Consider the following 13,671-nt stretch of genomic DNA (forward strand, 5'->3'; position numbering starts at 1 on the left):
CTGTTCTGCTCTGCCCTCCTGTGGACTGGGTGAAGGGGCTGGCACCTGCGTCTGCACCGCCTCGGGGCTTTCTGCGCACCTTCTCACTGAACCCTCAAAGCTTAGGGACCAGAGGCTCACAGGCATCATCTGGATTACTTCTCCTCATTTCACTCTGAAAATGATGAGATGAAACATGAAACAAGGCCCATCTTTGCATTCCCGATGCCGGCTTATGAGACCCACCAGCTCACTCAAACATCTGCCAAGTGCCATGCCAAGCTCTGTTGTTTCCAAGATGGGTAAGTCATGGTCCCTGCCCTCAGGGAGTTACACTCCAGTGACATGTAGACAAGTAAGAGCTAAACATAGTAAGCCCCAGGTGCAGAGCCATGGCACAACGGAGGGAAGGATGAGCTCTCCCAGAGCTGGAGGTGAGAAGGGGCCAGGGAGGGGTCGCTAAGGAGGGGGTGTGAAAGGTACACTGGTGGTTCGCCAGGAGAAAAGGGGTGTGGAAGGGGGTGTTCTATGCAAAGAAAATGGAGAACACAAAGGCCCGGAGGCAGAGACACAATGGCACCCTGGAGGAACTGCAGGCACTGTAAATAGCCGGATTTCTCATGGATAAAAATGCACCGCTGATCATTTTTTTACTTGTCTTTGTTTGGGGGAGGCAATGAGAAAAGAGAATCAAGCACATGTCACCTCCCAATTACTATCAATAACCCTCCCCCATGTCACTCGACAAAACGTTAAAGCAGACCCCTCAGTAGTCACGTATTTGGCCATAGCCCCTGCACCTTTGTTGCTGTTTGGTCTCCAGCTGTCTTGGCCTCCACGTCCAGGCAGTACTGTGTTATGGAAGAAGTCCAGGCTTGGAAGCAAAGGAAGCTGAATTCAAGATCCGGCTCTGCCACGTCTTAGCAGAGCGACCCAGGAAGGTGGCAGCTCTTCCTGAGCTTCCATTTCTCCATCATTAGATGCCTCTCCCATTTAAACTACAGAGATTAAGTCACAGAACTAGTACAATACCTGGCATGTAATAGGTGTTCCATCAATATCAATTTCATTCCCTTTCTTATTCAGTACTGCCCATTCAATACTGCCGGAAAGAACCTTGCACAGAACCTCGCACAGCGCCTGGTCCCTGTAAACTGCTGAGGCCACAAGTCCAGCACCAAACTCCAAACCCCAAGGGACCCCTTCTTTCCACCCTGCCCGTCATCTTCAAGAGATTTCTGTGGATTAAATCAACTGGCTTGATCCTGCTAAGCCACAGACCCAAAGACAAGAGTTAACAGAAACAACATACCATAAGGACAAAGAACATTCGCTTCATGAAATAATTCTTAAAGGTCATTAGGATGAGAACAGATAAGCAATGCAGCTGTGAGCTGGTAACTATCCTGCAGAGTGCTTTTACAGTGTTCTCTCCTTGAAAAGAAAGAGAAGCAAAATCATTCATGGTTACTTTTATTTTTATTTTTTAATAAATTTATTTATTTTTTTGGCTGTGTTGGGTCTTCATTTCTGTGCGAGGGCTTTCTCTAGTTGCGGCGAGCGGGGGCCACTCTTCATTGCGGTGCGTGGGCCTCTCACTGTCGCGGCCTCTCACGTTGCGGAGCACAGGCTCTGGACACGCAGGCTGAGCGGCCATGGCTCACGGGCCCAGTTGCTCTGCGGCATGTGGGATCTTCCCGGACCAGGGCTCAAACCCGTGTCCCCGGCATTGGCAGGCAGATTCTCAACCACTGCACCACCAGGGAAGCCCCATGGTTACTTTCAGAGTTGAGACAGTAAATGTTTGGCCCCAAATTTACCATGAATCAAAGATAATTTTGCATTTAGTCAGTGGGCCCTGACCAATATTTTTAATTCTACCATCACTAAACTTATCTCATTAGGTAAAATAAGTTGAGTTCACTGGAGATGTAACAACTCCTGGGATCTCTGAAGGGAGGAGTAAGTCCCAGACTGAGAAGTAATGACCCTGGGGTAGAGGTAGGGGCAGAGACAGGTCTGCCAAGGAGGGACAAGAGAAGGGGACACCGAGGCCAGGAGAGTTAGAAGACACACCGCTTGCCTTGTGCCCCAGCTCAACCCAACGCTCCTCATAAGAACAAGCAAAGCCACCAAAATTGAGGGCCCAGTGGAAGATGGGTTATGATCTAAGAGGGGCTATTACTCTATCCACGCTAGGATCCATCTTGAGTTGGAATGGCCAAAAGATGAGAGGACAGGACAGGCTACAGTTGAGACTGAAAAGGAGGACTAAGGGTGGAACCAGTCCTCCTCAATACAAATCATTAGGCCTATTTTTCCTTTTATATCTAGTGTTAAGAATAAAAATATTTGGCTAAAACAGGCAACTGGAGGCAAGAGAGAAATAAAACAAGCTGTCAGGAAATTATCCACGCTGGCTCAATAGCCATTCTGCATCGATTTTCTAATATTTTACACTTGTAAACTTTCACTTATTCATTCAATAAATAACTATTTATTGAGTCTTTTCTATGTGCCAGCATTGTTCCAGTTGCTGGGGTATACTGGGGAAAGAAATTCCTGCATTCACGGAGTCTACATTCCAGTGGAGGGAGACAGATAAGCAGTAAACATGAGAAATAGGTTACACGGTATGTTAGAAGGTGACAATGTGCTATAGGAAAAAGAAAAACCAGCGCAGGGTGGTGGGGTCCAGAATGCAGGGGGCTGGGGGGATGTCCAGTTGTAAATGGGGTTCAGGAGAGGCCTCATTGAGAAAGTGAAGGAGTGAGCATGCTGCTATCTGGGGGATAACCTTCCAGCGCAAAGGGTTACGGTGGAAGGGTTCCTGGCACGCTCTTAGAAGAGCAAGGGCATCAGCATGCATGACGCAGGACGTCCAGAAGGCGGTGGGACCTTGTAGCTGCCTTACAGGCTTGGCTTTAACCACGAAGGAGAGGGAGCTGATGAACGTGTTTTTTGTTTTAACTCTTTATATTGAAAATAGCTGCAGAGAGGTACCATGTGCCCATCACTCAGATCCCTTCAATGGGCAACATTTTCCATAACTGTAATGCATCGTCAAAACCAGCAAATATCTGAAATAGGAGTCACTAGCCTGACTCAGAGTTGTTGTGTGCACTTGTGTGTCTGTCTGGTGTATCTCTGTGGCCTGGTCTGTGGCACTTTCCCACATGTAGATTCACAGAACACAGGACCCTTCTGCCACCACAAAGGCGCTCCCCCTGCTGCCCCTGTGCAGTCCCCCTCCCCCACCGCCTATCATCTGTTCTTCACTTCTGTGACCCTGTCATTCTGAGAATGTCACAGAAATGGAAGCACACTGTGTGCAATCTTTTGAGACTGTCTTTTTTCACTTAGCGTAATACCCTTGACACCCAGTCAGGTTGCTTTATTCCCTTTTTACTGCTGAGTTGTCTTCCCTCTACACATGTACCAGTCTCACCAGGGACCCACTGAGGAACATTTGAGTTGTTTCCAGTTCGGGGCTTTACAAATAAAGCTGCCAGCCCAACAGCCACTCTGTATCAATTGTCTGATATTGTTTACACTTATAAACTTTTTTTTTTTTTTTTCCGGTACGCGGGCCTCTCACTGTTGTGGCCTCTCCAGCTGCGGAGCACAGGCTCCAGACGTGCAGGCCCAGCGGCCATGGCTCACGGGCCCAGCCGCTCTGCAGCACGTGGGATCCTCCCAGACCGGGTCACGAACCCACGTCCCCTACATCAGCAGGCGGACTCTCAACCACTGCGCCACCAGGGAAGCCCACTTATAAACTTTTATTCATCCAATCAATCAATATTGAGTCCTCTCTCTGTGCCAGCACTGTTCTAGTTGCTGGGATTTGCGTACAGGCTTTTATGTGGACATAAATTTTCATTTCTCTAGGACAGATATCAAGGAATGCTACTGTTGGGTCATACAGTAAGTCTATGTTTAGCTTTTTAAAACAGGTAGATTGATTTCCAGAGTGTCTGTACCATTCTGCATTCTCACCAGCAATGCATGACCAATTCAGCATTTCTACATCTTCACCAAATTTTGGCTTACCAGTATATTTTATTCTAACAAGTATGTTACAGTATCTCACTGTGGTTCTAATTTGCACTTCCTTAGCAGCTAATGATGTTGGACATCTTTTCATGTATTCATTTGCCATTCATATATCTTCTTGGAGGAAATGTCTATTCAAGTCTTTTTCCCATTTTCTATTTGGATTATTTGTTTCCTTATTGTTGAGATTAGAAAATTCTTTATATATTCTGGATATAAGTCCTTTGTCAGATATGAGAATAGAAAAAGTTTTCTCCTAGTCAATGGCCCCGTCATTTCATTCTATTAACAGGATCTTTTAAAGAACAGAGTTTTTAATTTTTATGAAGTCCAATTTATCCACTTTTTCTTATATGGATCATGCTTTTGCTGTTGTGTCTAAGAACTTTGCCTAATCCTAAGTCTCTTCAAAATTTTAAAATTTTATATTTGCATCTATGATCTACTTGGGGTTAATTTTTATATAAAGTGTGAGTTTGGGGTCAAGATTTATATTTTTGACTACTGTTGTCCAATTGTTCCAGAACCATTTGTTGAAAAGGCTGTCCTTCCTCCATCAAATTGCTTTTGCATCTCTGTCAAAAGTCAGAAGTATTTGCATGGGTCTATTTCTGGTTTCTCTACTCTGTTCCATTGATCCACGTATACGTCTCTTTGCCAGGACCACGCTTTGATTACCGCAGCTATATCCAAAGTCTTAAATTGGGTGGTGTCATTAGCCACTGAAGGGTTTAAACAGGAAAGTGATAGGATCTGACATCTTAAAATAGCACTCTACTACCAAAAGTACACAGTCAGGGGTGAGGGCCACCAGGCTGGAGGTGATGGTGCTCGGAGCAGGGAGACGGCGTAGAGGGGGAAAGATTAGTCGGATTCTGACTCCTTTAGAAAAGTTGAGCCCACAGAATGTTCTGGGGGATTCAGTGTGGGTGTGAGAGAGAGAGAAGGATCAGACATGACCCCAGGGTTTTCGATCTGAGCAAATGGATGGAAGCGTCATCATTGAGATAGGGAAGGTGGCAGCAAGATGTGTGAGGGAAGGTCAGTTCAGTCTTTAACACGTTGGGTCTGAGAGGCATGTTAGAGATCTGAGTGGAGATATGAAGTGAGTTGCGGATACAAGAATCCTGAGTGTAGGAGAGACATCTTTGTGACCTGGAGATAGAAATCCAGGAGCTGTCAGCACATTTAAAGTCGTGACCCTGGATGAGACGGCCGAGGGAAAGTGGAAAACACTGGGCCCCGGGGCCGCCGACACTGCAGGATGAGACAGAACATCCCCCTTTCTGGTAAAAGACATTGGGCGGCGACCTGAAGAGGGTGGTGAAAGGAGGGCACACCAGGCAGAAGGAAAACTGCACAAAGGTCTTAAGGCAGAAACAAGCCCGACTTGTTAGGGACCCAGAAAGGTGTGGAAGGCAAGGCGACAGTGTTACCAGCTGAGGTAGGAGAGGAAGGAAGGGGCCAGATCACGCAGTTTATTACTCCAGGAGAGAGATGGCATTTTATTCTAAATGCACTGGAAAGCCATGGAAAGGGACTAAGCAGAGAAATGACAGTCTGTTTCTACAAAATGAATTTTATGTTCTTCTAGAAATTACATTCTTTAACATAATAACAACATACATTACCTGAACTGAAAACTCATAAATCAACAACCAATGTGATGGAACCACTGAAATCCTGAAGACTATGTCAGGACATGAGCTCTGAAGAGGAAGATAGTCTAACAGCTAGAGCCACAAGAAAGGAAGGTGAAGACGGATGACAGTGTGAAGGAAGGAGGGAGAGACCCTTCCAGAGGCCCCCAGGAACCACGTGTAAGTGAGACGGGGACATTGGCAGACAAGGAAACACGGTACCACCCACAACTCAGAGGGCAGGATGGAAATCAGCGAGGGGGTCGGAAGGAGAGGGCAGGGGATTAGCTAAATCCACAGAAGGATTTTATCAGAGCAGTAACCTCATCAGATTTCCTTTCAGAACAAGCCCTTCCAGGCCAGTTATTTAAGAGGCCTTTAGAAAACAACATTTAACCTCTGCACACATGCCCAACAATCTCTTTCTTGAATGAAATAATACAGATTCTTAAAATCATCCAGATGTCATCTGTGTTAGGAACAAATGGCATCCTTGAAGACTCCTTCAGAACTTTCTCTACTTAAAAACTCCCCATGGGCACTGCAATGGCTGTTTTCTCCACCTTCTAGAAGGCAACACAGTAAAACGACAGCAGATGGAAAGAAAAGCTCACTTTAGCCCTTTGACCTTCCAAAGGTTTTCTTTTTATTCTTTCGCAACTTCCCTTTGCTTTCTCCCTGGTTCCTATGGAGAACCCTGGATATGGGGGTGGGGGGGAATCTCAAAGCAAATAACAGCAGCTGTGTACCAACTGGGTGTCTGTTTTCTTTTAAAGCTGTACTAGTTATCTTAGGTCCCCTGCCCTAGTCACAGAGTTAGTGGTTTCCATTTTCCCTCGGCCATCTCATCCAGTGTCACAACTTTAAATGTGCTCACAGCTCCTGGATTTCTTCAACATATAAATTCTCACATTCACCATTGTGAGATGAGGCTCTGATGCCTATTTACCCAAGATGCCTGAACCACCTTTACCACCAAGGATCCCTTTATATTTTCCTCCTATGGATTTCATATTTTCTGAGTTTTATTTACCAAACTATGTATGTTAAATAATAATAACTTTTCCATTTCACACTCATCAAAGACATATTTGTAACTGCAGCTTTTTAGTAGTATAAGATTCAGGATATTATCAAACTTCCTTGAAAAAAGCAAAGGCATTTGGGATTTTAGCACTAAATATGACAGTCCTACCAACAGTAAAGATGTAGGGTCCTCTGTGTTTTTCAAAATTAAGGACACTGAGTTTCAAGCACCCACACTCTCTTGCTGGCTCCCCAGGGCACTGAGGTCCCCCAGGCTTGGAACCACTCGTCTGTGCAAAGCAGGCAGCCATGTTCAAGGAAAACAACAAAAAGTAAGTCCCTAAAACAAAACCTGCTATAGAGAATACTGCCTAAGACTCAAAAGGCATAAGTGAGTCAGAAGTCAACAGCTTTGTAAGGCAGAATGCTGTTAAAGAATATCTAAGATGCAGATACAGAGCATCAGCATCCCAAGATCACCAGAAAAAGTTCTACAGAAACAAGTTTCCATTTTGATCATGTAAAGGAGGAGGACAACTTGACACAAAATATTATGCTTTATAATATTTTTCAGGAAGGTGTCTATTTCACAAATTAAACATGTAAAGACTTGAAAGCAAGTTAATATTACTGCCATCAATTATGTGATATTTTCTTCTCATATTCCACAGCACTCATAAAACCTGAATAAATGCTACTGCCCAAATCACAGAAAGGGAAAAGCAAACCATTTTTCTCCCTGGCCCCAAATGCCTGCATTTTCATTCAAAGTTCTACAATCGTTAACCTTGCTAATGATATAATCAGAAATGACAAGACTCAAATTCACAAATATAAGTTCAAAAACTATAACTCAGAATTGAAGAACAAAACCCACCCACTTCAAAATACGTAGGCAGGGACTTCCCTGGTGGCACAGTGGTTAAGAATCTGCCTTCCAATGCAGGGGAAACACGTTCGATCCCTGGTCCAGGAAGATCCCACATGCCGCAGGGCAACTAAGCCCATGCACCACAATTAGTGAGCCTGCACTCTAGAGTCCATGAGCCACAACTACTGAGCCCACATGCCACAACTACTGAGCCCACATGCCACAACTACTGAAGCCCACGTGCCTAGAGCCCGTGCTCTGCAGCAAGAGAAGCCACCTCAATGAGAAGCCTGCGCACCGCAATGAAGAGTAGCCCCCCCTCGCCGCAACTAGAGAAAGCCCGTGCACAGCAACAAAGACCCAACGCAGCCACAAATAAATAAATTAAATAAATAAATTTTCAAAAAATACGTAGGCAACAAGGCTCATAACCTCATAGATCAGTATCAGATAGTAACTGAACACCTGCTGCAACAAGGAGCCAATCTTCCCTCTCAGGTGTCTACCCTTCTCTGGAAAACAAAACAGCTTTATAAGGCTATTATTTCAGGAGGTGGAGCTCACTGCACAACTCAGAAACTTCTTTTGCGTTCTTGGCCAGAGGGTATAATTTTTACAATGCTCTCCTGTTTCAACATCACCTGCCAGATTTTCACCTTCACCTAAAATCTCATGTTAGCACTCAGCTGCATATGATGCTACAGAAAGAAAGCCACACCCCACGCTGACCTGTACAGGTATAGGAGTTTGCATTTACTGTGAATACCATACACCTGCCATTGTGTTATATGTTTAACCAGCATTATTTTGTTTCTTATTGTAACCCCTCAAAGTTGGCACCACTGTCATCCTCCCATTTTATGTTAAATAAGGCATAGGAGGCATAGAGAGCGTAGGCACAGACTAGGACCCCCTTCCAGCCATCACAGTATATACTGTCTCAACATGAATACAGACACGCATATCGATCTATGATATATACGGAGATCTAGCCTATAATGAAAGTTCACTATTTAGAGGTAGGAAGGCAAAAAACAAAAAACAAACAAAAAACTTCTTTCATATTTGGGTAAGTTAGGGAAAGTAGAGTCTTCTTTAGTTACCACGCAAAGGCTTCATGAATTTCTGGAGCTTTTAAATGATGGAAGAAAGGGGGAAGGGCAAGGGGGGAGAAACAGATCTTCTGGGCTCCTTTCTCTGTTTCAAAAGAAGGGATGAGATAAATAGCACTGCCCTAATAATGGAACAGGAGGAATCTAGGAAGAAGTGAAAATTCTGGTAGAGCGCCCTGCAGGTCTCTGAAGGAGATGTGTGTTGAAGATGCAGGAAGCCACTGGCAGGGAATCCTAGGATGGCTAAGCTGGGGCAGGAAGCCAAAGCCTAGGACACTGCATTAATCAGAGGTCACAAAAAGTGAAAACAGATAGTGAAAACAGTAAATAGAACATATGTCCCCTAAAAGTAGAATCAGATGTTCTGGGAAGGCTGGCACCGCCGATGACCAGCTACAACAGGTTGCGTGAGCCTCCTCCTCGCTGCATACCTTCATCCTTCTGATCGGTCCCATTTCACAATGTCAGCCACTGTCCTGTTCTACCTTAATCCAGACCAGCTCTGGGAGCCGGTCTGTCACCGCTGATGTTAGGCCCTACTCACCAGAGTCGATGCCTGACGCCTCACACGGCCACTCCAGGTCCACTCCCCACCGCTGAACTAGACTCTGGCTGATACAGCACAGCTTTGTGTGTAATAATCCCTGCCCATGCATTGTTTTCTGTGTTATTCCTGCTTCCTCAAACGGAAACTTCTGAGAATAGAACTGGTATCTCTTCCTCTCGAGTTCCACAGTCTCCACTAGAAGAACTCAGCAGATGCAGGATCACTGATCAAAAGGAAGGGCGTGAGTGAGTACCAGAGAGCAGTGGTGTCACAGATAGGCTATTCTGGCGAGTTTCTACCAAGAAGCAATTAAGAAAAGTTTAGTTTATAGGAACCGCTGCAAACTTGTTTTTATGTATCTCACTATAAACAGTAGTTTTGAGTTATCTTGCTATAAGTATTAGTTATCAAATATTAGCGATAAACTCGACTCATCGCGTTTTTCTTGAGAGATGTTCTCCCCAAGCTACTTTTAAAGAAAGAGTATTGAAAACTGAGTGAAAAACAGAGGAATTTGCTGTCAGCTAATTCACCCACTGAACAGCTGGTTTGCATCTCTTCCCGTTTCGCTTAGAAAACCTTGTGCAATTCCTTTTCTGCCTCATAAGAATGAAATGTAAATGGTTTATAGTAAAGCTTAATAATCTTCTCTTCCTTATCTCCTGAGAAATGTACCCATAAAAGTTATGCAAAATATATCTTAGGGCAGTGATTCTTGACTAGCAGTGACTTTGTTGTCCCCAAGGGGACATTTGGCAATAGTTGGAGACATTTTTGGTTGTCACAACGGGGGGAGGGGGTGATACTGGCATCTGGTGTGGGGAGACCATGGAGGCCCCCTGTACGACACAATGAATAGGGCAGACCCCACAAAACAGAAAGGAAAAAATGGCAACGCTTCATAACATAAAATATCCTATTATTTTATAAATGCTATTCTTTTTTATAGACACAAATAAAGAAAGCACACAATGGATCTTAAAATTCTACAATTACATATACCACGGGAAGGGGGAAGGAACAGTTTTAAGCAGACATCTGGTATCAATTAGACCTGATGTTATGATGCAGGATTATTAGTTCAAGAATCTCTAATAGCAAATAAGCTCTGTAGCTCAGCAGAAGGAACAGGACAGATCAGACCTGACCCTCTACTATAACCCACTCTTAACCAGATCAGGACACTATTTTATCTTCTGGCACACCACCTGAGGACAATTTAACAGTAATATGTCTTACTAATAACCATCAACTTCAACGTTAAAAAATTTTTTTTTAAACATTCTCTACAAAACCAATGTCCTTTGATATAAATTGTGATCCAGCTCAGACCAGGCCTCTATCTTCATTTTCCTCACAAACTATGTAGAAAATTCCCATCACTAAGCATTCCTGTCTATTGTCTGGGGAAATGAAGGAAAGTAAGTGTCACATTAAGATTTATGACTGAAACTCCCCCACAGTGATATAACACAGCCAGAGGCAACAAAGAAAAACTCCTTAGAATTTATTGCAAAAATTATAATCAGCGCAAAGAATCTTATCAAAGGAATGTTTTCCTCAAAGTTAAGCAAAGTTACTTTACAATTCCCAAAGCTGCTTAAGGATGACGTCGCACCGGCATTTCTCACTTCTCGGTCCCTCTCTCCTGCTCCTCATCAAAGCCATACACATACCCCCATGCTCACTCGCAGGAGTCCACTACTGTACCTCACCGAAGTCGTCACTGGATACCTTAAATACCACTGGGCGCCTTCTAGGTGAACAGCGGGTGGGTGGGCGTGGATGGTGGGGTGGGCTTGTGGATGCCAGCGGGAGAGCCGGAGCAGACCACACCTGGACCTCCGAACTCAAGGTCCCCTCTTGTGGGATCCCACAGCTCTCAAGGTGGGTGGTCTCCAACCGGCTCCAATTAGGAATCCACTCCAGGAATAATAAGTGGGACGACCCCTGTCCTAGATGAAGACCTGGTCTATGCACACTCAAGGATAAAAAGGATCTTCAAAAATCCTTCCGTAGTTGCGCTCTCTTAGGAAGACAGCTCCAGATGAGATTTTGTTTCCCACGAAGTGCGAAGTGGTGCTCTCCTACATGCCCGCGCAGGGTCTCGGGAGACAGTTTCTGCCCTACAAGGGCTGCTAAACTGATTCACCTGGTCGCGGCAGTGACTTATGCACCTCCAGGTGTGAAAACGCGGGCGCGCAGCCTCAGGTGTACAACTCGGGGTCCGCTCCCAGGTGTACAGACTCAGGGGGTGCACACACAAGTATGCAGACGCGGGGAGCAGCTCCCAGGTGTGCAAAGCCGGGTGCGCACGCACTGGTTAACACACTCAGGAGCGCACATAGAGCCGGGCAGGTCAATCCCACCACGCTGCGAACGACAAGTCTCGACAGGGAACCCCCAAACTCCGGTCGGCATCCTGCCTCCACCAACTCACCTCCTCCAAAAATTTGGTCACATCGTACACCTTGTAATGCAGGATCAACCAGGTGCTCTTGCTGTGGTTGTGCTTCTGGATCTCTTCCAGGGTATAGTACTTCACGGCTTTGTCGGACTCCTCTGCCATTTCGGAACGCGACGAGCCTCAGGCCCTAAAACGAGCAGCGGAGTCGGGCGGAGTTCAGCGGGCGTCTCCTCGAACTTACCCCGGGACATTCCCAATACCCTGCTCAGCGCCTGGGCAGGGAGGCAGGCACTGGGGTGATGTGGGCGGGGGGGCGGGGAGGCAGAAGCAAGGCCTCCGTTGATTGGCCAAAATTCGTGTCACTCAAGGGTCCCGCCCTCGGCCAACACTCCACCAACTCCAACGGGCCGCGCCCAGTTCGCGAGTGTTGATTGGCTGCAGAAGGTGCCCTTCACAATCACAGCTGCAGGAGCACGCGGAGGGCGGGGCTCCCTTTGTGTCTGCGCAGAAAGCGGTGGCGCGGAGATCCGGCGCCCTCGGGTGTGGGTGTTCCTGGCGGACAAGGCGAGGTGGCTGGCGAGGGAGGGTCCGACGGGGCGGGCGCAGAGTCCATCTTGTGCAGGGCAGCGACCGCACATCAAAATCGCCGCGATTTCCCAATCAGGTCAGATCAGGCAGAGCTGGGCGTTAATTTGTAACAAAGTCGTTCCGCTGCGAGTGTCGGGGTGGACTGTTAGTGTGAGGGGAGATGTAAACGAGCCTCGTGGACGGTAAAAGACGCAGTTACCTCATTTAGCCTCGACAAAACAAGTGTGCTGCCCAGAACAGTGCTCTGTAATTGCCCCCGACCCATCCGCAGAACTGCCCCCTTCTCATAGGATAAACAAACCCAGGGAAATTGTTCTATAAAAGCAAAAACGTCTTAATGTGCGTAGGACGTATGTCGCTCTCAAGTTATTCGCTGTTGACCCTGACTAGGCGAGTACTTGTATTAGTGTCTCCTGTCTATTCTCAACAGTATATTGTTTAAGGTAAATCCTAAATAACTGATTGTTCTCTTTTTAAAAGGCGGGGGAGAGAATTCCAGCATATTAAAAAGTCGTCTGATATTTATTAAGGTCTTTTTCGGCAGTGGTATTTAATTCCAAAAAGAACTACACAGTAGGTTACACATGTAGGTCATCCTCCCAGAAACTAAGCACAGTTCTTCCACGCTAGTTGCTGATGAATGTTAGCTTCCTGTCCCCCTGCTTACCTCTTCCATAGGAATGCAAGGCCACGGAAAAGACATTTTTCCAAACATTCCAAATAGTCTTTAGCCTTTTCATATGATGGAATACATTGATTTTCAAATACTGCACTAACTTTGCATCTCTGAAATAAACCCCACTTGCTTACGATGTATAATTCTTTATTTGCTTTTTTAAAAAAATTGAAGTATAGTTAATATACAATGTTGTTAGTTTCTGATGTACAGCAAAGTGATTCAGTTATACATACATATATGTTTTTTCATATTCTTTTCCGTTATAGTGTATTACAAGATATTGAATATAGTTCCCTGTGTTATACAGTAGGACCTTGTTGTTTATCTATTTTATATATAATAGCTTGTATCTGCTAATCCCAAACTCCTAATTTATCCCACCCCCTTTCCCCTTTGGTAACCATAAATTTGTTTTCTATGTCTGTGAGTCTGCTTCTGTTTTGTAAATATGTTCATTTGTATCATATTTTAGAGTCCATATTATAGATGATATCATATGATATTTGTCTTTCTCTGACTTACTTCATTTAGTATGTTAATCTCTAGGTCCATCCATATTGCTGTGTCATAATTTCATTCCATTTTACAGCTGAGTAGTATTCCATTGTACATATGTGTGCGTATATATATATACACATATACCACATCTTCTTTATTCATTCATCTGTCAATGTACATTTAGGTTGCTTCTATGTCTTGGCTATTGTAAATAGTGCTGCTATGAATACTGATTGGGGTGTATGTCTCTTTTTGAATTAGAGTTTTC

At 45.0% G+C, this 13,671-nt stretch overlaps 1 protein-coding gene across 2 annotated transcripts in view; it reads right to left on the reverse strand.

Annotated features, from left to right (window-relative positions):
• Nucleotides 1–11,914, reverse strand: part of CYB5A (cytochrome b5 type A) — a 31,543-nt gene extending 19,629 nt beyond the window's left edge. For both annotated transcript variants that reach the window (XM_081252747.1, XM_081252748.1), the window contains exon 1: nt 11,672–11,914. In XM_081252747.1, coding sequence (XP_081108873.1) covers nt 11,672–11,800 — 129 coding nt within the window. In that variant the 5' untranslated portion in view covers nt 11,801–11,914. The remainder of the gene's footprint in view (nt 1–11,671) is intronic.
• Nucleotides 11,915–13,671: the final 1,757 nt, after the last annotated feature.

Source organism: Mesoplodon bidens (genome assembly GCF_964165515.1).
Source record: "Mesoplodon bidens genome assembly, chromosome: 13".
Taxonomy (NCBI): domain Eukaryota; kingdom Metazoa; phylum Chordata; class Mammalia; order Artiodactyla; family Ziphiidae; genus Mesoplodon; species Mesoplodon bidens.